The 24,281-nt window shown below is 35.0% G+C and overlaps 2 protein-coding genes across 4 annotated transcripts in view; one reads left to right on the top strand and one right to left on the bottom strand.

Annotated features, from left to right (window-relative positions):
• Positions 1-24,281, bottom strand: part of LOC143377869 (uncharacterized) — a 46,407-nt gene that overhangs the window by 4,221 nt on the left and 17,905 nt on the right. The window contains exons 1-10 of one of the 3 annotated variants that reach the window (XM_076829655.1): positions 20,269-20,431; positions 11,075-11,314; positions 9,317-9,471; positions 8,946-9,157; positions 7,257-7,401; positions 6,831-7,070; positions 5,025-5,394; positions 3,929-4,109; positions 2,808-2,971; positions 1,540-1,743 (exon numbers count right to left, since the gene is read on the bottom strand). In XM_076829655.1, coding sequence (XP_076685770.1) covers positions 1,540-1,743; positions 2,808-2,971; positions 3,929-4,109; positions 5,025-5,394; positions 6,831-7,070; positions 7,257-7,401; positions 8,946-9,157; positions 9,317-9,471; positions 11,075-11,171 — 1,768 coding nt within the window. In that variant the 5' untranslated portion in view covers positions 11,172-11,314; positions 20,269-20,431. Of the gene's footprint in view, positions 1-1,539; positions 1,744-2,807; positions 2,972-3,928; positions 4,110-5,024; positions 5,395-6,830; positions 7,071-7,256; positions 7,402-8,945; positions 9,158-9,316; positions 9,472-11,074; positions 11,315-19,999; positions 20,143-20,268; positions 20,432-24,281 lie in introns of those variants that run through there. The other 2 variants (XM_076829656.1, XM_076829654.1) reach the window with 2 other exon arrangements.
• LOC143377894 (uncharacterized) overlaps positions 1-24,281 on the top strand; it is a 93,497-nt gene that overhangs the window by 67,661 nt on the left and 1,555 nt on the right. The window lies entirely within an intron of this gene.

The following is a 24,281-nucleotide window of genomic DNA, read 5'->3' as shown; positions in this document are numbered from 1 at the left end:
TACACCGATTTGGACAAATCAGGTGTCTTTAGAATTGTCAAAAAACATTAAAAAAAATTAAATAAAAATTTTAAAAATTAAAAAACCCGACTGCTTAAAAAAAACATTAAAAAAATTAAATTAATAAAAAAAAACATTTAAAAAATTAAATTAATAAAAAAATTAAATTAAAAATTAATTTTTTTAATGTTTTTTTAAGCAGTCGGGTTTTTTAATTTTTTTAATTTTTTTAATTTTTCTTGTTAATGGCTAGGCTTATTATTAACAGTACCTACTGCAGCATCGCCTTTACTCCAATTATTACTATCACTCACCCTTACGCATTACATCATTCAATCGAGTAATAAAGATGTAATAATAATAATAATATGACAAATTATATTAGTGTATGTGTAAACCAGGGGTCGAATGAAACTGTTAACTATTATAAATAAAAGTTATTTATCCTTAGTTATTGTACCTACTTTTAACTTTTAAAACATTTCTTTTCTGTTTTAAGTTAATTTTGTAGGTACATTAACACTTTAACCCTGCTGTAAGAATTCAGTTTTAACAGTTATTTTATATTCAATTAATAAAAGTTCTTGAGGATCATATAATTGTGAACAGATATTTAAGGGTAAAATATAAAAGTTGGGAATATTTTTTTAATTAGTATTAGTTAAGGAATTAGAAGCAGAAAAAATACAGAAGAGAAAGCACATTGTGATTTTTATATAACTGTTTCCACCGAACGGTTTCAGGTTCGAACTGCAGATCTATTTACTACACAACATTTGCAGGAAATCTGCTTGTCATAACTTTAACTGTTTCAGAGCAGATTAAATGTTCCTATTAAACTAGAAAAATTTCTATTTTAATGAAGAAAATAAAAGTTTCTTCTTTACATAAAAATGTATGGAATAAACGTGTCAGTTAATACACTGCATTTTATAAGAGTTTTCTTGGAACAGAAACGATAATAGTGATAAAGTTACAGTTATTTCATAATTAATTGAAAATTTTAACAGTTTCGTTCAACCCTTGGTGTAAACAAATTATATATCATGGTTGACACGGTGATTCTACATCTCCGGATCGGTGGAGATCTGTTAAAAAAAATTAGCCGCAAAATTGATCCTGACCTCGAAATTCAAATTTGGCGAATATCCATTTTTTTTTTTATTTTAATGTGTTCTACCCACTGGGAGGATAAAAACTGTCAAAGGAAGCATTTTTGTCGTTCATTGTTTGAAACATTTTCCGCAGCACAGCTCCTTTGGCACTTTTGCTCGTTTTAGTGAACGAAACACAATAAAAAAGTTGACCCTGAATTAAAAGCTCAGAGTCAATTTTGCGGTACATTTTTTTAAATAAATCTCCACTGATTCGGAGGTTTAGAATCACCCGTGTGAGCCGTGCTATATAATTTATTTACACCCCATACGTCACAAAAAATGGCAGCTGAAAGAAAGTACACCATAGCTGCCATATTATCAAGTCCAAATGAAAATTGCTCAGTCAAAGCATGCAAATAAGAAGACAAAGATGCATGCTCACCGCAAAGTCTTATGGCGTAAAAAACGAATCCTATGAAAAGTACATTGGCATGGCCGATCTTCGATATGATTGGGCCAGATAGAACCAGTAATGGTATACCAGCTATACCGCCTACGGTTATGGTGATACCCATGAGCGATCTTGATCCACCTAAATCTTGTATCAGCCAAAAGAGGAACGACTCGATGTAGCCCCAGGCGGTTCCTGTTAAAAAGAATTCCCGTTCAATAAAACTGGCAATTAGCCGTTCGTAACTTGCTCAATCAGGCGACACATGGGACAAGCGTTGCATAAAGTATAACACCCCGTTTAAAATCGAAAGGAAAAAAGTAATTTCATAAAAAGTAGCACACAAGTGCATCGGCATGAAATGTCAGTGTCATTACAGGAAGCGGGCGATGATGCAGGTTGCGCAACTTGATTTAGCGTTCTTTTTTGCAACGGCATCGAAACGTTCGGGAGGATTTAGAGATTTAATGATGGGTGATTCAGGGGCGGATTTGTGTACCTATCGACTAAATAGGCTGTAGCCTAGGACGGCAAATTTTGGGGAGCATCAAATTTTGGGAAGCGGCAAATTTTGGAGAGCACCAAATTTGAGGAGGAGTAAATTTGGGGGAGCATCAAATTTGAGAAGGAGTAAATTTGGGGGAGCATCAAATTTGAGGAGGAGTAAATTTGGAGGAGCATCAAATGTTAGGAAACGACAAATTTTGGAGAGCACCAAATTTGGAGAGCACTAAATTTGGAGAGCATCAAATTTTGGGAAGCGGCAAATTTTGGAGAGCACCAAATTTGAGGAGGAGTAAATTTGGGGGAGCATCAAATTTGAGAAGGAGTAAATTTGGGGGAGCATCAAATTTGAGGAGGAGTAAATTTGGAGGAGCATCAAATGGGAAGCGGCAAATTTTGGAGAGCACCAAATTTGGAGAGCACCAAATTTGGGGAGCATCAAATTTTGGAAAGCGACAAATTTTGGAGAACACCAAATTTGAGAAGGAGTAAATTTGAGGGAGCATCAATTTTTGGGAAACGGCAAATTTTGGAGAGCAATCAATTTTGGAAAGCGACAAATTTTGAGCGAAATAATTTGGTAAAGCTAAACACAGAGGCCTGAGACAACTTTTGGGACTTTATTTTGGGAACTGGCAAATTTTGGATATTCTCCGCGTTCGAATTCGAGTTGGAACACATGCTAGGGGCGCAACAATACGATGATTTGAGGATTTAGTCGGTGGATCGAAGGTAATTGGCGACGTGGTTCTTACCAAGAACGAAGCAAGCGATGAAGAGTGCTGCGGCCTCGATGTTCCTTAAAACAGTGAATACGTCGCGGAGGACGTCGCTGGCTGGTGATTTGAACTCCAAGTTAATAGCGAGCATCAGTACTCCTGACATGAGCTTTAGCGCAGCGTACAGATAAAACGCAGGCCTGTAAGGTATAATTGGAGTGTTAGAATGTGCGTGCAATGTGACGCTGACTGTTTAAGTGAAATCATGAATGTGTAGAAGTGGTCTATACAGCTCGACCCGTACCTTTTGCCGAATATATAATTATGTATACATTAATTGAAAAATAAATGCCCAAGCAAAGGCATAGTTAGGTATACAATTTTCTTAAAAATCATGTAAGAAGAAAAATAAAACAGAAAAACCAATTTGAATAGGTACTCGAAATTTACATACAACTTTAGAAACCTTTAGAGCTAATTTATTTCGATACATTTTTCTGACGATAAAGTTTGTCGCTTGGAGTAGTCACTTGTTTACTGATTTTTAAATTTTAAATAATACGCCATGTCCTTTTAACTAATCACTGTTAATTTACAACAATTCCATCTATGTCTCAGATGATACATTATTTACTTTACACGAATTTCTTTAAACTTTTCCCCTGGTCGATCTGTAAAAAATATTATTTTTATTTCTGTACGTTTATTTCGATACTAAATAGATGAAATGAATCATTCAAGAATGCGACGAAGGGATTTTCCTTAATTTTTTTGTGTAGTTTATAGCTTTTTGCTGATAGCATTCTCCTAACATATTTTAATCGTGTTTAGATTTTCTTCTTCAGCTTGCTTGAAAAGTTACTGTTGATTTTGTCAGAGAAACAAATAAATTAGGGCTTTTCCTAAATTCCTAATAAATGCTTCCATTTCACTCGGTCAATAATTTAATTCCTTTCACCGCTGTAATTTGTTACACGTTTATCTCAATGATATTTTAACATCGATCCGTTTTATACGGAAAGAGATCTCGATACTTCACGTGACCAGTGATCTCTTCTCTTCGTAGATGCGTCACAAGTCTTTTTGTCGTTAAAATTTTCTCGGATAATGAAAATCGCATATGTAGAAATTAGTCATTCGATGAAGGCATTATTCACCTGAAATCCGTGTAACTCTTGCCGGTACTGGCGTAATCGATGAGAAGCCCCGAGAGAGGGGACGATATCATCCCGCCGATACTGCCATAAATCCTTTGAAGCCCATAATCAGCCTTTTGTTCCCTCAATATCGCGATCACTGCACCCTCGAACATAGCAAACGTGGTGCCACCAATAACACCTGCGAACAAAGCTCCATTATCGAAAATCCTGCGCTCAAAAATTCATTCCATTAATCTAAACACTTCTATCGATCCCTATTGATAAAATGCTTCATCAATTATAACCAATAGCTAATTAAGGGGTTAGACCGCCCTGGCCAGGTCAAGAAATATCGCATCTTTGGGAATTTATTTCGAAGTGACAACAACACTTTTATGCATACAATTTTTTCGACGAAGATAGAGACATCTTTGAATAATATATACAATTTTTTTTTCAAATATCAAAGCATTCCGAAAACTTTAACTGCGTCTTTCTCGAAACCACGTTTTCCGGAACGGTGCACTTTGTAATTTGAGGAAAACTGTATGGAATTTTATACAATTTTGCACAGATGTTCTTAAATGTATTCTCTACCGTCCGACCGTCAATTTTTCGACTGGTTGAAAATAACAAAATAGCTACACTTTGAAGCTAAAGCTCATTTTCGTGTGCAAGAAAGTGGACTTTATTTACACGTAAGTCAGGTAAAAATTAAATATCGAGAAAAAATTGACGGTCGGGCGATAGAGAATACATTTAAGAACATCTGTGCAAAATTGTATAAAAATCCATAGAGTTTTATTCAAATTACAGTGTACACCGTTTCGGAAAACGTGGTTTCCAGAAAAACGTATTTAAAGTTTCCGGAATGTTTTGATATTTGAAAGAAAAATTGTATATATTATTCAAAGATGTCTGTGTCTTCCTTGAAAAAATTTTTATCGACAAAACTGTTGTTGTCACTTAGAAATAATTTCCCAAAGATGCGATATTTCTTGACCTGACCAAGGTGCTTCAACCCCTTAACAATAAAATAAGTGTCTTGATATTTGAGAACCCCTAATTTGTATGCTTTCTGATTATTAAAGCGAAGAAATGAATAAATGCTGACCAATGAACACCCTGACGGCAAAGTACATCCAGAAAGTCACCCCCACGTTGTATTCCACCATCATGTCCTTGTTCGAGCACATTTGTCCGCGGGGCGCAGTGACGATGCAACTTTTTCTGCACTCGTCGGTGTCCAGGGTCTTGTAGGGTTCAGAGCTCAAGGAATAATTGAACAGTGGTAGATTCAGGACTACCCTCTCGTTCTCCAGATCAGGATTCCCGCAGGTGATCTTCTGATACTCCTTTCCAGACCACGCTATCTCTTCTGACAAGAACCTTCGTCGATTCATCTCGCGGTCCGCGTCCGTTGTTTTCAGACTCTTCAGCTTCGATTTGTACGAATGGTAGTTAACAGCCTGACTGGCGTTATCCTAGATGGGGGATGATTGTTTAGATTAATAATCTAGGGATTTCTTTTTTTTCCTGGTCCTGCTTTGGGGAGGGATGTTTATGATATACAGTAGCGGACAAAATAGTTACCACTTTTCCGATCCACTCTACCTTTTGTTAAGGGGTGGTTCCGGTCTAAATGTCGATTTTTTTTTTATTTCATTTTTCGAATGTTCAATCTTTTAGGAATACGTGTTTAAAGGGATTTGTTGAAATTCGTAAAATTCCCGAAGTTATAGGCATTTGAGTAGCGGCAAATGCAGGGGTAACACTCGGCTAATCGGCACTCGCGTAAAACTTTAAACGCGTTTTTCTCGAAACAGTGTTCTCAAAACGGTGGGCGCTGTACCTACAAAAATTATTATCCGATTCGACTGAAACTTTTTTTATTTTGAAGAATATACTTCTGGCTAGGGGGAGGGCTAGAAAAAATTACAAAAATTTAGAAATTTATAATTTTCAAAGGCGTTGAAAGGACGAAAAATACAGGGAAAACTGATTTCAAACTTGTAGTGTCGTTATTTTCTAAAAAAAATGTAATTTCTGTATTTTTTTACTTCCCCCCTAGCCAAAAGAATAATCTTCAAAATAAACAAGGTTTCAGTCGAATCGGATAATAACTTTTGGAGATAGAGGTCCCACCGATTTGGATCAATTTTTTGACGCCTTGACTTTAACGACTCCCCAAGGCTGTCTGCAATGATTAATTTTAAAACAAAAAATATATTTCTATAATCTAAGACATCCTTAATACAATGCAACAAGTCCCATTAAATTATATATTGTAGTTTTCCTTTAATTAATTCCTAAATATCACCTATTTTTTTGGGCTCTAGACCAGAACCTCCCCTTAACTATACGCGAATATATCGAAACCGTACACGTCGTTTTTTATGAATGCAAAAAAACTATTCGACCAATCAGTTTGAAATTTTTACACGTTATTCAGAACATCAGTAGCTATGGCCAGAACCACGGAAACCTTTTTGGATTAACTATTTCATACTTTTTACAAGGCAAAATGATTGAAAAATCACCGTATTTCGAGACTTAAACTTCAAGCCTCCGCGATTTTGTTAATTTCTTATCAGTAAAAAAAATCCTGGTTCCGGCGATAACCACGCTCATAATGATTACAACACACTTTGAATTTTTTCTTTCAAATGCGTCGTTCTCCCGGAATCACGCACACCAGCTCTGCATCGCTTTCTCGAGGCGCTCACATCAGTGCGATATATATATTAAAAAAAACTATTCAAAATTTAAAATAGATTTTTTTTATACAGTCAATAAGTGTATTAATAAGTAGACAAAACATTATTTACGTTGGGCATTCCGTTTACTAAGAAATAAATCCTAAAAAATGACAATTTTTCACGACGTCACAGTGGACTGACCTTAATAAAAATCGTCTCACCTTGGGCGTTATAAATGGATTAAAAGCACAAAGCGTTCGATTCTCGTAGATCCTGTTCGACATGGCAGTGTCCCAGGTGGAGGTCTCGAAGTCCTCGATAAATCCTGACACAGTGCACGCGAATTCGTACAGTCGGTTCGTTGGGAAGAAGTACACGTTCCTCGATAGTTGTCGTATCGACAATTTCAAGTTCCCGTTGTTCCTCAGCTTCCGATGCTCCCTTATATCTTCGTCTTCTTCCTGGAAAACCTTGTGTCAATTAAATCCAGCGTACCGTTACTACCTTCGTTCTGCATTCCCCCAGAGAAGCATCGAACAAGCTGCTCGCTGATCGAGATTAGCAGCTATAGATCTACACACCCCTAGTATCGACAAAAACAATATTAATTGCCGAAACTGCTGTTGCCTTCGACACGGGATACGTACCAATGGCATGTCGTTCAGGGGAGTGGAGAACGCGAACGACGAATTCGCACCAGTTTCGGAATTATGTCGGTTGATCGTGTACATCCTTGATGACAGGATGGATCGTGCGTCTGTGTCATTATGGATGTCCATTCGACACGCGTAACTGTAGAAATAAATTTTAAACGCTTGTGCTTTCGCCGTGGAATTGTACTTCGAGTTGTGGAGACGCGTTTGTAGGGAATAAAAAATAGTGTTTCGTTACTAAAGACGTGAAGGAAGTTGTGGAATGTTAATTTTATCGCAGTGATTTTTTTATTTTTGGAAGGACTGCATTTGGTGGTAAATAGGAGATATTTTTAGGGGACACTTTTGTGGATTATGTTCACGTAAGTTCTACCTTCTAATTCTTTTAAACCGGCGCTATTTCTCTAGTTGAAGGTCTTGTGTGGAAAAGGCTTAAGTGTACTATTATATGTATCTATAACTATTTCTATAAATACTGTCATATTGCAAGTTTTTCTATGACTCCTATGCCTACTCCTTTATCGTAAATATTCCTATAACTACCTACTCATATATCATAAATGAAGGGTAAGGAGGAAAACAGGAAATGTCACTAAACATCTTCATAAAAAAGATTAAGTTTTAATACTTCAGTGCACCAGTATATATATTCATATTTATGTATAACAATAAAACTTTATATTTATAAATATGAATATATTTATGTATAACAACAAAACAACTGTTGAAATTGCATTTAAATTTATTTTTCTTGAAATTTCTGGAAAAATAATTACTTATTCTTAACGCAATTTAAAAAAAAACAATTATAAAATACAAAGTGTGTAGAAGCCCAGTAAATGACCGCATACTTTTAATATGAATATATTTATGTATAACAACAAAACAACTGTTGAAATTGCATTTAAATTTATTTTTCTTGAAATTTCAAGAAAAATAATTACTTATTCTTATCGTAATTTAAAAAAAAACAATTATAAAATACAAAGTGTGTAGAAGCCCAGTAAATGACCGCATACTTTTAATAAGAATATATTTATGTGTAACAACAAAACAACTGTTGAAATTGCATTTAAATTTATTTTTCTTGAAATTTCTAGAAAAATAATTACTTATTCTTATCGTAATTTAAAAAAAAAACAATTATAAAATACAAAATGTGTAGAAGCCCAGTAAATGACCGCATACTTTTAATAAGAATATATTTATGTGTAACAACAAAACAACTGTTGAAATTGCATTTAAATTTATTTTTCTTGAAATTTCTATAAAAATAATTACTTATTCTTAACGCAATTTAAAAAAAAAACAATTATAAAATACAAAATGTGTAGAAGCCCAGTAAATGACCCCACACTTTTAATAAGAATTCTACTTATTAATATTTGCTTAATACGCGTAACTAAAAATATAGGATATTAAAAGTGCAACTACACTCCATTTATAAACATATAATAATATTTAAATTTACAATTCACATTTCTTTGTCTAATGCTCATTCACTGGTACGCGGTCGATTACTGGTTGGTTTACCCTATTAATACTTGAATAAGTATTAATCTGAAAGGTCCACAGATTCAACAATTCGGTCATTCACTGGTTGGTTCACCCTAATTCTATAACTATTCCAACAATTTATCTGTTCTCATAACAATTCTCTACATCTTAATTATCACTACTTACCCACAACTCTCCAACCTCGTCGAGATCTCCGTTTCCAACTTGGTTTCGCAAGGATGATTCTGGCTCATCGTGTAAAGCAGCCCGTTATTCCCTGTGCAACCGAGGTTCATGACGACCCTGTCCGGAAATTCCACGGTTATCCTGCCTATTGGCACGAGTAGCAATAAAAGCGCCGCAACTCCGCCAAAGGACGAGAACAGGGATAGCAGAACCTGAGAGAGGAATTACCATTCTAAAGTCAACGGTCGTTAGTCGCAACTTATGCTAGCAAATTATCCAGATTGCCGGCGAATTCTTTCTCCCTTAGGAGTAATATATATATCTGAAAATAAATTAAGCAATGCCAGGATGATCGTGCAGTGGAATCCTACTTTGAAATTTCCCACGCGATCAGCGAACATTCCAGCCAAAGGTGGCATCACCATTGCGATCACAGGCGTGATGGCGCTCATTATGGCAGTTTCCTCCACGTTTATGCCCAGCTCCCTCATGTGTATCGTCAAGTACGGGTAAAGTACATAGAGCGCTGAAAAGGATCGTTATTGTCACTGATATTCGGAAAAGAACTTCAAATTCTGCAGAACAGTGAAAAAGGAGCTTGAAGAATTCGTAAAGACAACTTCATAACAACTCAACTCTTAGAGACCCCTAACAAGGAACTATTCCTATTCAATTGACGATGGAATCGCGCAGATTTTTTTATATAGATCGCAAGTGTGTGTCGCAAAGGTCACAAAAATGTTAATTTACAATTTACATTTTTTATTACATTTTAATTTACAATTTACATTTTTTATTATATTTTAATTTACAATTTACATTTTTTATTACATTTTAATTTACAATTTACATTTTTTATTACATTTTAATTTACAATTTACATTTTTTATTACATTTTAATTTACAATTTACATTTTTTATTACATTTTAATTTACAATTTACATTTTTGTGACCTTTGCGACACACACTTGCGATCTATATAAAAAAATCTGCGCGATTCCATCATCAATTGAATAGTGCTCCTCGTTAGGGATCTGTAAATTGTAATTTAAAATGTAAACACAAAAAAAGCTGATCCGACCTTGAAAAATCAACACAAGTGGACCAGGGGAAAGAAGAAAAGAGAGTGAAAGAGAATGACAAAACTGTCTATTAAAAATTAATTATCCTTTTTATATGAGAATACATTAAAATAAGTGAATGATAATAGATTGATGATAGATAACAATTAGACGAAATTAATGATAATAAATGAGAATACTAATGAAATCACAACAGTGGGCAATTAACCATTACATTTATGATAATCTTGTCAAGAAGGTTTAAAACAGTGATTCTTCGTGCAAAAATCACGCGAAAAAAATCAGGATTTCAACTTTAAATAGCCGCCTTTTATTTTAAATTAATATTTCGGAAAATTCTCTCCGTCAACCTGAGGATACATTAATATACTAACGAAATCTTTTTTGTCTTTTGATTTTAGATAATCTGGTTCCGAATGGCAATGCTCACCGCAAAAGCAAATTTTTAAAAATGCTTCTTGGATGTCGCTTGTTATTTTATTATAAACGTAAATATTTTTCTACGAAAAAATTACCAAATGTTCTTTAAATGTTGCTCTTTTAAACGCAAAAAGTTTTGTATAAATACACGCTTCCGCTTCTTCAAAAAAAATTCACAAACATCCGCCTCTTTTCAGCCGCCTGACTAGGTATGACCCCTTAATGAAACACCAAAATATGTACCTACCCTTTATTACACAAAGCAACAAATGTTTCTCATATTTCTAATAAAACATAAAGTAACAATACCCTACTTTAGTTTCCATTTAGCAAAATGTTCACATCAGAACGAGGTGTTGACAACAAAAAAACCATGCCTCATTCTGTGCGCAAGATAACTTGCAAAATAGAATATGTTAAAATGCTGATAATTCTTTAAATAGCAAGTTATAAATTACAAACGCAGTGTCGATTCGAATGCGATTAGCGTGCAATAGAAGCTTCTTGTGGAGGAAGGAATACAGTGGTGAACTTATTAATTTAAATTCGCGTAAAAACTAATTACCGTTCAATATAATAGTTCCCTGGCAATTAAACTCGCTAGAATATTGGGAAGCGATACTCACTCGATGCCTGAACGAAGAATATCATTTTAAGAGGTAGCAACTCCTTGTGCCGGAAGTCCTTGATGATCCTCCGGAAGAAACTCTTGATCAGCATCATCTCGTTGCCGTTTGGAAAAACTTTCAGTCGTGCACAAGAGTTTCTTAAGTAGTGATAATGAAAACTCGCGGTAAATTAAGAATGGCGTCAACCATCAAGCATATTCTCGCTGCAGTTTCGTCACCGATGCATGATTCTTCTTCCTGCCGAATAAAAGTGATTAATTGGCCTCTCAATTGCGATATAACTTAATTAAACATAATACGTATTTCTGGGAACGATCACGAATCGCAGAGATTTTCTTTTCACCACGTAAAATTTTACTCAAGGAATTCCCATTTTCTATGCAATACCATTAAAAGCTGATCAAAGCTAGCTATATGAAATTAAATTCGCCAGATAAAACTGAGCTGAGAACTTAAGGGTGAACTTCAGTAACATTAAAAATCAGCGAATTTCTTTGAAAATTGGAGGAATGAATCATTATGCAATAGTAAAACCCCCTGCAAAATTTCAGAGAAATTGATACAATAGTTTTTAAATTATTTAAATTATGAGGAAATTGCAACATCGAGAAACGCAGCTGCAAAATTAAAATTGAAATTATAGGCCCAAGTGTTTGAAATCTTGCGAGCAGAAAGATCAAACACTGAGGAAAATTGTCACAAAAATACCGAACAATTGATGCGATAGTTTTTTTTTAATGAAAGAAAATGACACGGAAACTTGCGCTTTCAGGTACGTTCCAACAAACAAGTATATCATAAAAGATCAAATATTCAGTGAATTGACAAAATAAAATAAAAAATAAGGAGCGAATTCAACTGAATGTGCGATAAAAATACACCATTGCTATTTCTGACTAGTTCTCATCACAGGAAAAAGCTTTATTAATATCTTGGAAATTAATTAGCTTTTGGGTAAGATTGTCCCTGAAATTCATCCTTAATTAATTTTACTATTAATCAACGAGCAGAAAATTATAAAATTCCAATACTATCCAATGATCATATACTTAAAGTTCTAATATACCTAATCGAGAATAATTTAATTATTTTAATCATTTAAGTTATTTGCTTCTTGCTGGGTAAAAATTCTGTACAAAATCTTCTACTGTGTCCAGGGAATTAAAAAAAATTTTCTCGGTTTTAGTTTATGTAAATTTTCTGAAACCCTGGTTCATTGTTCTTGAATTCTGATCGTTGGGAAATTGGAGAATAAACGCGAGGGGGTAGAGTAACTGAATTTGATGAAATCGATGACAGAATGCGATTAGGGTCGCGAATGATTTGGAGAGTTTCGACACGAGCTGAACTCGACTTCGCAGAAGTAATTGTGACACTTTTCGAGGCAATACCGTTGCTCGCTGGCGGCCAACATTGCCGGTGTCAACGTCAGCTGATTTTCCATGTACGGCCTCCGATCACCGCGCATCCGGCACGGCCCTCGGCTTGTTATCGACTGGGTGTGAATATTCGAATAAAGCTAGATATCTGCCTCATTATACGGCTCACTAAGTGGTTGGGGAAATTTGCACGATTTCTACTTTTCGCAGAAATCAAACGTTTACCAGTTTAGCGGTCGTAAAGTGGATACTTAGGATGTCGATCGATGGTAGTGCCGTTTTATTTTTTATTTGTCTATGACCCCCTTTCGAAAGGTGACTGCTTAGGTCCACGAATGGAGTGATGAGCAACCCGCGGCCCGCGGGCCGCATCGCGCCCGTCAGCCGTTGACCTGCGGCCCGCCTGAACATTGGCATAAATCTTTTCAACTGAAAAATATATCGGAATGAATTTTGCCCCCAAAAATAGGATAAAAATATTATTCCATCCTAAGGTTGTATAATTTTATATTTTTACGTTTATTTAATTTTTTTTTCATTTCTGTAAACTGAATTATGATACAAAAATTGAAAACTGTTTATTTGGTACTTTATTTAATGACTTTTTAAGTGGTTTCTGATACAATTGTTTAATCGTTCGTCATCGAGTCGATTACGACTATTATTTTTTAAAAATTTCATACGTATACCTGTTTATATTGTAATATGTAGGTATATATTACTGTGTATATATTGCTAATGAACAGTACATCAAATTTAGAAAACGTTTTATTGTAAATCAGTGCCAGGAGTAACAAATTCAGCACATAAATTAAAATTCTTGGATTAGGTATATTTATGTATTTAATATTGCGGTTCGTGTAGTGTAGTAGGTTTCCACTTGTGGCCCACTTCGGACAAAAGGTTGGTTACCACTGCACTATTGGAAGAAGGAGGTGCTTGAAATCTTATTGTTATTTAGTATCGTGGGGCCTTGGAAAAATATTTAACAAACGTACACTTTTTAACATTTAGCGTTTTTTATTTTGATGGTTTTAAAGCAATGGAAGCATTAGGTTTATGTGTACGTGTATATTAAGAGGTCTTTCCACTGTGACACCCTGATAAAGTACCTCTGTTTGGAACTTTTTTTGTCACAAAAGAATGTGTCTACTAAATTGAATTTTTTTTTTCTATTTATTTATTAATATGTGTTTTGAGAGTACAAAAAAAATTCATATTTTTTTAATGCATAAGAAGACGCATATGCGCTGTGAAAGAAAAGACACTTCGCTTTTGAACGAACCAGATATCTGGGGCGGTGATATCAGGGAGGTTTGTAGTCAGTATGACTGTCGCTATGGCCCAAACTAGAATCACACATTTTCCTTGCATTTTTCTCATCTTTTGCGTCGCAGAATAATTAAGAAATTTAGCTAATTTCGATAGTTCAACTTTGGACGTCCGCCACTTTGTTAATTCCTCATCAACCTAATTAATCTTAGTCTCTGCCATAGGGACTAAGGCAATAGAAAATAGAAAAGTTAAATACATAATAGAAAATACTTCGATTTAGTAAACACGTTCTTTTCGTGACAGAAAGAAGTTCCAAACAGCGGTGCTTTATCAATTCGTCACAGTGGAAAGACCCCTTAAATAGCAAGCGTATTTAAATTATTCTTTTATCAAATAGAAAATTGCTCAGTGCACGGGATCCGTGCGGGCAACGCCTATCGGCGTTCAATGAGCACTGTTAAGATATGGAGTTTGGGGACTTCCGCACGCGACATACGCCAAGCCCTTCAACCTCTGTATTCAAAGGATTAAAAGGAGCTTCGAAATGAGGTTGAGCTAAGAGTCTTAAAATATTTAACCATCTCTTGGTTAGTGTACAGAAAAGACATAAAACTTCATATAAATAATTAAAACTGTATAGCTCCCATATTAGATGAGGCAACGAATTTTTAAAAAATTAAAGAATTTTATAATTTCTTAGAAAATTTTATAACACTACGTACGCTGTCTATCGTCCCAGAAAATGCAAGCTGAAATTCCTGCATTCCTGATACGATATTTATAAATAATTTTACTTAAAAATCTCGGTACCATTTTAAATGAATATTAATTCTCATCTAGGTCCTTCGAGTACCCAATGTAAATTTACATTGAACAACCACATAATAGGACCACAACTAGGATCACAAGTAGCCAGAGAACATCGCGACTTACCTCGCGTACATTTAAAAAATAATCCCCTTTTCCATCCCCTTTTTCCCCTCCCCTTTTCCAATAACTTATAGCTACCAGATTTCTCGACCAGATGACAAACCAATCGAAGAAAACTTCAAACACCCGACGAACGCACAAGTACAGTTTTGAATTCCGACATTTGGCATCCGAAGAAGTGGCCACGGCAGTGGACTGTATGTCGATACAAATGTCATGACTTTTACATAATGGTTTTTACATGCACGCCGTGTGTGTAACGCGCGTCGGGCACGTCAGCTTCCGCTCCGAAGAATCAATCTGCCCGTAAATACATATTATCTGCGCAAATACAGTGGCAGATGTAATTGGCGGCGGAGTCGGAAAGAGGCCGATCATCTCGTCGAAATATAAGTCGAAACCACAGAGCGGGGTATTTCGTCAAAGACTGAGCTTCGTTTTTTGAAGGAATTAAAAGAGATATGTAGAAAGGAATGGCACAGTGGCGTCGATAATTATTCAAACGACAATGTAGCCTGACATTCCCCCGGTTGTGCGATTATTTACCTACGTTAAGTTGACAATTGTGACTCCGAAAATTTGCAGAACATTTTAACAGTTTCTTTTCTAGAATTCTATGCTTCGCGCATGTCAGTGACAATTGCCTTGCATTTCTCTTAAGGGGGGAGCCTGGTGTAACTAAATGAAAATCGAGGCATTTTTCGGGAATTTTTTTTAAAGAAAGTATTTGATAGATCTTTCTGAAACTTTCAGGATATTGTATTAACAGGTTAAGGTATATAACAAAAAAAAAAATTATTAAAAAAGAGCGGCAAATAACAAAGTTATGCCCAGTCCGTTGGCGACGCAATTATTGCACCGCGGGCAACGTAGCGTCTTTTGGTTTCATCTGAAACCAAAAATCGAACAATTTTCTTTTAGTTTATGAGTGTACGCGCAGAATGAAGAAATTTGAAACTTAAAAGATGCAAAATGAACAAATGGCGGCCTCTTGAATAAAAAGTTCACTGTTTCCAACGAAATTTTGCCTTAAATGTCTAAAAAAAAGTTATTTATTTAAACAATATCATTATACTAATAACTTAGTACTATGAAGAAAATGTTCACAAATATCCGTGCACAAGGCCAAGTCGATTGGTTGAATATTTTTTGAGTTACATTGCCCGCAAAGTATAAAACTGTCGTTTCGAGAAAAACGCATTTAAAGTTTTGCGGTAGCCTGGCGCTCCGTAGCAAAACCGGCTATATCCGCTTTAATTTTTCGAATTTCGTTTTGCGGCTTTGGGAACATATTGTCGTGATGTTCAACTATTGATTTATGCAAAAAAAAATCGATTTCTTCGATCCGCTACACCAGGCTCCCCCCTTAAGGGGTCAGTCCACTGTGACGGTTTGAAAAATTAAGCTATTTTTAAAGATTTTTTTCTGCGTAGATACAATATATAATGCAATAAATCTTTTTGGTATTTATTAAGCTACTCTTCTATTATACACAAAAAAATTAAAAGAATTGTTTTAATTTGTTTCGAAACTTAAAACGCAATTATCCCAAAACAACATTTTTTCAACTGGTGCAGGTGATTGCAAAAAAACTATTTGACCAATCAGTTTGAAATTTTTACACGTTGTTCAGAACATCAGTGGCTATGGCCGGGACCACGGAAACCTTTTTGGATTAACCATTTCATACTTTTTACAAGGCAAAATGAATGAAATATTCACCGTATTTCGACATATAAACTTCAAGCCTCCGCCATTTTGTTAATTTGGTACATTCTTTATCAGTAAAAATAATCCTGGTTCCGGCGATAACCACACTCATAATGATTACAACACGCATTGAATTTTTTGTTTCAAATGCGTCGTTCTCCCGGAATCACGCACACCAGCTCTGCATCGCTTCCTCAAGGCGCTCACATCAGTGCGATATATATATATATTTAAAAAAACTTTTAAAAATTTAAAATAGATTTTTTTATACTGCCAATAAGTGTATTAATAAGTAAACAAAACAATATTTACGTTGGACATTCTGTTTACTAAAAAATAAATCCTAAAAAATGACAATTTGTCACGACTTCACAGTGGACTGGCCCCTTAAACTTAGACCAGCTTTTAGAGAAATAAAAGCTCAGGTGGGTCAAGAAAGACCCGAGGGCGCCAGTAGGGTTAACGAAATGAACGTGATTGGGTCAAAAGAGACCCCAAGCCGTACTAGGGTTAAAGAAATGTATCAGCTTAACCTCTTAAGACATTACTCTTCATTTAATAGCAATATAAAAGTAATTAAATTTTATCATTATTAATTCATGTTCCTGGGGTTCTTAATTCTATCCGAATGATGAATCTTAATGATGCTCAGAGGGATAAAGTGTTAACCAGCCTACAACGTATTCGTGGTTAACCGTCAATAATAATTTGAAGATGATGAATTAGGAATGAACTATGTGCACCGAAAGAAGGAAGTGGCAGAAAATAGGTCCAGTACACTTGAAATTGAGCTTGATATCTGAGTAATAGCAAACTGCTTAGAGGAGCCGTGTTTTATATTTCACGAGAAGATCAAATGAGCGATTGTTTTTTTTTGTATTTTCATCCATTATTTACTGTCCAGCCTTCGCAGCACGGTCTTCTCTTCCCCGAACCCTTCTTCCCTCATCTTTAATTCATTCCCCGATCGATTTCCACGCGGATCTGTGATGCCGCCGAGAAAACACACGGGAATTCCGGACTTATCGGATAAATCCTATCGCATCAAGAAACCGAGCGTGTCGAGGCGCTTATTGAAAGCTCGCGTGGTGCATCGTGGAAAGATGAATAATTCAGCTTGCACTGTGTCACGGGAACAGCAAACTGGCGCGGGAGTAATCGAGCCCGACAAGGTTGCATAATGCACTCGTACTATGGCTGCAATTTGCAACTCGAACGTTGCACTTTTTAAACGATTTTATTCAGCTTCGATTCTCTGTTTGTACGTTTGTATGTATCGTTCAAATCTGGCAACTCAAATTTAACCCACTTCCAACTACCCAATTGTCTTGAAACTTTGCAGGCGTGGGTAGTTTGGATGACAATGCAATATTTAAAAAAAAAATTAACCCTGAGTGGGTGAAAATATTACCCAGTTAGAAATAAGTATATAACCCATAACTACAAATGCAAACGAGTTGAAATCAGCCACTCGCGTTTATCGGGATTACCGAAAACACACAATTTATCGGGAAATGATCCGTCACGTATGTACGAACAGTAAAACTAAAACTTTTGAAGGCGTTCGTAGTATATCACCATCGAAATTGTAGTACAAGAAAAGAATTATTTTTTAGTCACTGTAGCACTACAACGTTTAAGCAAACTGTTAAACTGTATACAGCAGTAAAAGGTGTTTGTGAAGAAGTCTGAGCTGTGAAATGTAAATCCAGAAACACTAAAAACTAGAAAATAAAATATATATAAAAAAAAATTTATATCAAACGATTTTATTAAAGCAGTAAAAACTAAAAAATAATTATTTTCTTGTACTGCAATTTTGATGGTGTTAATATCGCTTTAAATAAAATCGTGGGGCACGATATTTCATAACAGGATATGAATCACTTTAATATTTCAACTTCTGGTTGCACATGGTGCCCCGCGATTTTATTTAAAGTGATATTAACACCATCAAAATTGAAGTACAAGAAAAAAATTATATTTTAGTTGTTAGTGCATTTTAATTTAGTTTTACTATATTTTTAATAAAATCGTTTAAGATAAATTTTTTTATGTATTTTTTATTTTTATTATTGTCGCGGTTTCATTCATAAGCTATTATTAAAAGCTGTTACCCGTGGCACATGAACCTCGTCTAATTTGCCACAACATTCGTGTACTTTCGCGTTTACGAAGTCTACAGACTGCTTCTGAAAGGATTCAGAACTCAGTGGGTGTACATCAGTCGCGAAATTCAGTGCCAAGTGCTAGGAAGCTGGGGAATAAGGGGAGTCAAAAATTCCACCCTGCCAGAGTTTAGGATTTCGATTTGAGCCCCTTAACTCTTAGCATTCCGCGATGGGTCACTCAGAGACCCCAAAGCATGATAATTTAATCTTTAGTGCCAATTGATAACTGTTAGCAAGGCTGGCATTCCCTATAAAGGGCCCCGATGCAAGAAATATTTCGGGGAAAATAATGTCTCAACGGGGAAAAAAGCATGACATCTTTTCACGAAAAGGATAATAATAACAATAATAAAGAAAGTAAAAGAAATTAGCAAATGAACATAGACATATTTAAGTATGACTTTTCTATTGCCATATCTATAGATACTTATATGTATAATCGTTGCGTCACTGATTCATCACCGTTCTGCTCAAACCGCTCCCCCTAGAAACATGAAATTCGAAGGGGGTAAAAAGGGGGTGAAATATGTTTTCTCGGATGTCTCCTTATTATTTCTTGGACCTGCGATCACCTTGGTTTTTACTTATAAAAGTTACCAACATAAATGCCTAAAACCAGATTCAGCATTTTGCCCTAATCGACCCCTAAGGGGGTGAAACTTATCGTTAGGCCCGATTAGATACCAACTTTGTTTTTACTTCGAAAGGTTGCCCACGTAAATGCCTAAAAACCAATTTCAGGATTTTGTCCTAATCAACCCCTAAGGGGGTGGTGAAAAGGGGTGAAATGTGTTTTCATGGTGTCCTTAATATCTCTTAGGTCCGAAGGGAAGCGCGGGGTTATTTTGCTAGTCATTAATAATATTAGATTATTATATTATTATATAAAAAATTATATTCTAATTTATTTTCTGACAGTCCTCGCATACCATGGTAGGTATGCTTACCACACCACAATTGTGGCGGGTTCTTAGTATTGCCCGTTCTGTGTTTAGAACGTGAAATTCAAGACGGTTTATAAAATTGAATTAATTTTAATCAAATAAAAAATTTTCGTTCTCATTTTTTCTTTTTGTAATTTTTCCTTTTCTGGGGAAAGGGAAAGGGAAAGAAAAAAAAATTGGAAAAATATTCTTGTCTTCAGGTTCCTTTTTCTCCTAAAAATGATTATATGATTATTTTTAGGAGAAAAAGGAACCTGCAGACATGAATATTTTTCCAAACTTTTTTTACAGTTGTGTTTGGTTAATCAAAAGACAACTATCCCGCACCCAGGCCAACTAAAAATTCAAATTTAAATTTCTGTCTATATAGTATCGCTCCGCCCTACTGAGCACTTTACTTTCAATTTAGCTAGTACTAAATATTACCTTTCGAGCCCCTTTTGTTAATAATTTACGTATATACACTTCAATGATAATTGAAGATGCAAAGTATTAATATTAAAGTATACTTACAGTGAAAAATCCTAAGTCATAAATTTTCTTTTCACACATAAAACTCAGTAACTTTTCTTCAAAATATGTCGAAATATTCCACAAATATTCTGCGATTAATTCACACGAACACTATGTCTGTCAGCAATTTTTGAAAGTCCGTTTCACCCCTCGAAACCCTTCATTATCAAAAACAAAAATATACATTCCCAACACTTTTCAATACATCACAAACTCATGGTACTTTGAAAGAAAGAAACATTGTCACTAATGCAAAAAAATTCACGTACCAGACGATATACTCGAAGCTTCCTACCCAATGAAAACGAAATCAATGAAATCCAAATTCCATCGTCCAACTACGTAATACTTTAAATCAGTAATTTTGAAAGTGCGCAGTTAACAAGGTTAACTGTAAGCGTAATTCCAGTGTACCGCGAATTCCGCAGTAAAACACGATCGAGTGCCGTTCCTTGGCACGGTGTTCGTTCGTAATTGGTGTTTCCATTATCGGATCGTCGATTGTTTCCAAACTCCTCGATAACAGAGCTTTGCGTATGAAGTTCGAGAAGCAAATGGTAACCGGAGACCTGAATGTATCGCGCCGTGTTTCGCAAATAGAGCGATGGATGTGTATTTAATTTATGCAAGGTGTGTCGCTTTTTAGCCAGTCATAATTTTAAAGAGGTTGATATGATCGAATGCTTCCGTTTGGAAACGTAAGCAAAAGCTTCGTAATGCAATGAAATCCTGATTGTCCAAACCATTTAAGGAACAAGTTATTCCATTGTCTCAGTCTTTATTTAAGTGTCACTAGTGTCACTAGGATCGACAGTTTTGAGGAATTTAGAAATTTTTCTTGAGGCGCTCGCGATAAATAAACTCTTAGATTTATAAATCCGCAATTAACGATGTCGTAATTAAGAAGCACGTGCAATATTAATTGCATTATTGAACTATGAAGTACCAGGTGTTCTTATTTCTGATAAGTACACGTTTAACTGGGGGCTGAACAAAAAGGTTCTGCTGGGTCCATTTTGACCCAGCTTAAATATCAAACTGCTCGTGTTTTACTTATTAGTATTATTTCTTGGAGAGGCTAAGGATTTTAAATCACAACATGATCAGATTCTAATATAAATGCTGATCTGAGGTGTGCAGGAATGAAATTATGGGAAAAGTGGAGCCTGCGTGAGAAATGTGGTCAAGCTACCTGCCACCCAGAGGTTAATAATAAAATTATCGCTTTTTAACCCTTTCACTGTTTAATTTTCAACACGAATGGGTAGATCTTAAGCAAAATTGCATGTCCCAACGTGGGAGAATGATTGCAAAACAGGCTTTTCTTCGCCAGAAAATTCGTGAGTGTGTTTATATGTTGGTGGGTAATTATAATCAGTTGGAATTTAGTGCTAGAAAAACGCAGCTTGTCGGAAGTTCTGTCCTTTACACGAGTAGCTTTCTACCTCGCACTCCTTAGGTTTGCGAATATTCTTGCTTGTCACTTACAAGGGAACACCGCGAACCCGGACTCACCGATTGGAACGCAACTTCGTGGGTTCTTAGAGTGATTCAAAACAAGAACAACGGTGTCTTTCATTTGGGCCCTATCGCCCTTTAAGGGGGTGAAAACTAACGTCAAAGTCAAATTAGCACTTCCACTTTTTCGCGTATAACTCTCAAAGTACAACAGACAGAAAAAAATGTTTCAAACAAAAGTTTAATGGTGCAATAAGCGCTACAATATTGCGTTAACAAAATTTTGAAAATAATTTTTTCGTCAGTTATATATATATATTTTAACTCTTTTCCAAATTTTGTTAACGGAAGTTTGTAGCGCTTGTTTCACCATTAAACTTTTGTTTGAAACATTTTTTTCTGTCTGTTGTACTTTGAAAGTTATACGTGAAAAAGTGGAAGTGCCAATTTGACTTTGAGGTTAGTTTTCAACCCCTTAAAGGGCGATAGGGCCCAAATGAAATACACCGTTGTTCTTGTTTTGAGTCACTCTAAAAACCCACAAAGTTGCGTTCCAATTGGTGAATCCGGGTTCGCGGCGTTCCCTTGTTAGCATGAAACGTGATTTATGAGACACATGCGATTAGATGGTGTGATAGGTCGGTTCTTGATATTAATTTGCAATTGTACTTGTCGTTTCATTAAAGATAATCCAATGGGATTTTCATTCGTCACAAGTTGGGCGAGTCCAGCGATGAAAGTTATTCTTTCTCAAACGTGAATAAGTATTTAAACAAGAATAGTTGTTGATTGCTTAAAATAGACATAGTGATAGTAAATTCTTTGATAATAATTCTTGTATCTTCTTATGGTCTGGCATCTCACTCATTCGTCACTTTCTCAAATCAACGTGCGGAACTATATTCTGTTTGGAAACCTCTAAAACCAAAAATGCAACAAATTATCAGCAATTACAATAATTTCTCTCTGAAAACTGAATCTAATGATATTTTTATACAAGATACTCTCATAATTCACAAATAATATTTTATACACACTCCCATAGATTCTACTGTTCTTCAAGACCTGTAAATTAGTGCCAACAAAATACTTTTTTTTTACGAAAGTTTAGTGTAACTTGTGAGTTATACGAACCAATGGAAATAGAAGCTAAGACAGAAGGGGTGGTTCCTCCCTTAAAGTAAAAAAGCAGTACCAATCAAATATCACAAAGTCTGTTTCTTTTTATGTATTTGTTTAATGTCGCATTTGCTTGTTAGACATTAGCGACCACGGTGAAGTGCATTACATAAGAGACTTCTTATACTGATTACAGATTTTATACTTAACTCTACATAAATACTAATGTCTAATTAATTATGCTTACAAGGGAAGATCCCGAACCCGGGAATTCAAAAAATTCTGAAACTTTGTGAAAATGTAGGGGATTTCCTCCTGATTACAACACAATTTTTGTTTGCTGCCCAAATTCATTCGAAGGGGGTGAAATTAACCCCTGAAAAATCGGCTGTTTTCCGATTTTGTGTTATAACTGTATGAGATAGAAAAAAAAGTTTCAAGACAAAAGTTACTTCTTTTAATTAGATCTAGCATTTGGTAAAAAAATTATATTACAGTTCACGAGTTATAACAGAAAATTGGAAAATAATCGGATTTTCAGGGGTCAATTACACCCCCTTAGAGTGCATTTGGGCATCAAACAAAAATTGCATTGTAATCAGAAGGAAATTCCCTACATATTCACAAAGTTTAAAATTTTTTTGAATTTCTGGGTTCGATATGTTCCCTTGTTAGCTGCCTATTATTATTTTATACTGTATACTATGATACTGTATATTCTAATGTCTATAAAGTTGTTCATCATTTTTTGAGTTGTTGCGTATTTTTTGTCAAATTTCTCCGACTACTTTGGTTTCTTTTAGTTAAGTTATTATTCTCTCTATATATTTCTTAATATAAAAACATTCTTTGATGGTTACTGGAAGTTTTACCTTTTCTCTTCTGTTTTGGCTCATTCTACATTCGTCCATTATATGTTTTACTGATAGTCCTGTATTACACGTATTATATTTTGGATGTTGAGTTTTCTCTATTAAGGCTAATGAATGAACACTATTATAAAATTATGTTTACAACGTGACTGATCACCACATGCTGCAAAAATTCATTGGAAATGAAGCAAGAAATTAAAAGAAGTCTGTAATTAATTAGTCGCTTATTTTAATAACTTATTGTACTCATTTTAAGGGGTTATACCTAGTGAGGCGGCCGAAAAGAGGCGAATATTTGTGAATTTTTTTTGAAGAAGCGGAAGCGTATAATTTTACAAAACTTTTTGCGTTTAAAAGAGCAACATTTAAAGAACATTTGGTAATTTTTTCGTGGAAAAATATTTAAGTTTATAATAAAATAACAAGCGACATCCAAGAAGCATTTTTAAAAATTTGGTTTTGCGGTGAGCACTGCCATTCGGAACCAGATTATCTAAAATCAAAAAACAAAAAAGATTTCGTTAGTATATTAATGTATCCTCAGGTTGACGGAGAGAATTTTCCGAAATATTAAGTTAAAACATCATGGCAGCTATTTAAAGTTGAAATCCTGATTTTTTCGCGTGATTTTTGTAGGAAAAAATCAGGATTTAAAAATTAAATAGCCGCCTTTTTGTTTTAAATTAATATTTCGGAAAATTCTCTCCGTCAACCTGAGGATACATTAATATACTAACGAAATCTTTTTTGTTTTTTGATTTTAGATAATCTGGTTCCGAATGGCAATGCTCACCGCAAAACCAAATTTTTAAAAATGCTTCTTGGATGTCGCT

The sequence above is a fragment of the Andrena cerasifolii genome, chromosome 16, assembly GCF_050908995.1.
Source record: "Andrena cerasifolii isolate SP2316 chromosome 16, iyAndCera1_principal, whole genome shotgun sequence".
In the NCBI taxonomy this organism is placed as follows: domain Eukaryota; kingdom Metazoa; phylum Arthropoda; class Insecta; order Hymenoptera; family Andrenidae; genus Andrena; species Andrena cerasifolii.
The sequence above is the reverse complement of the archived record's forward strand: the minus strand, read 5'-3'. Positions and strand labels throughout refer to the sequence as shown.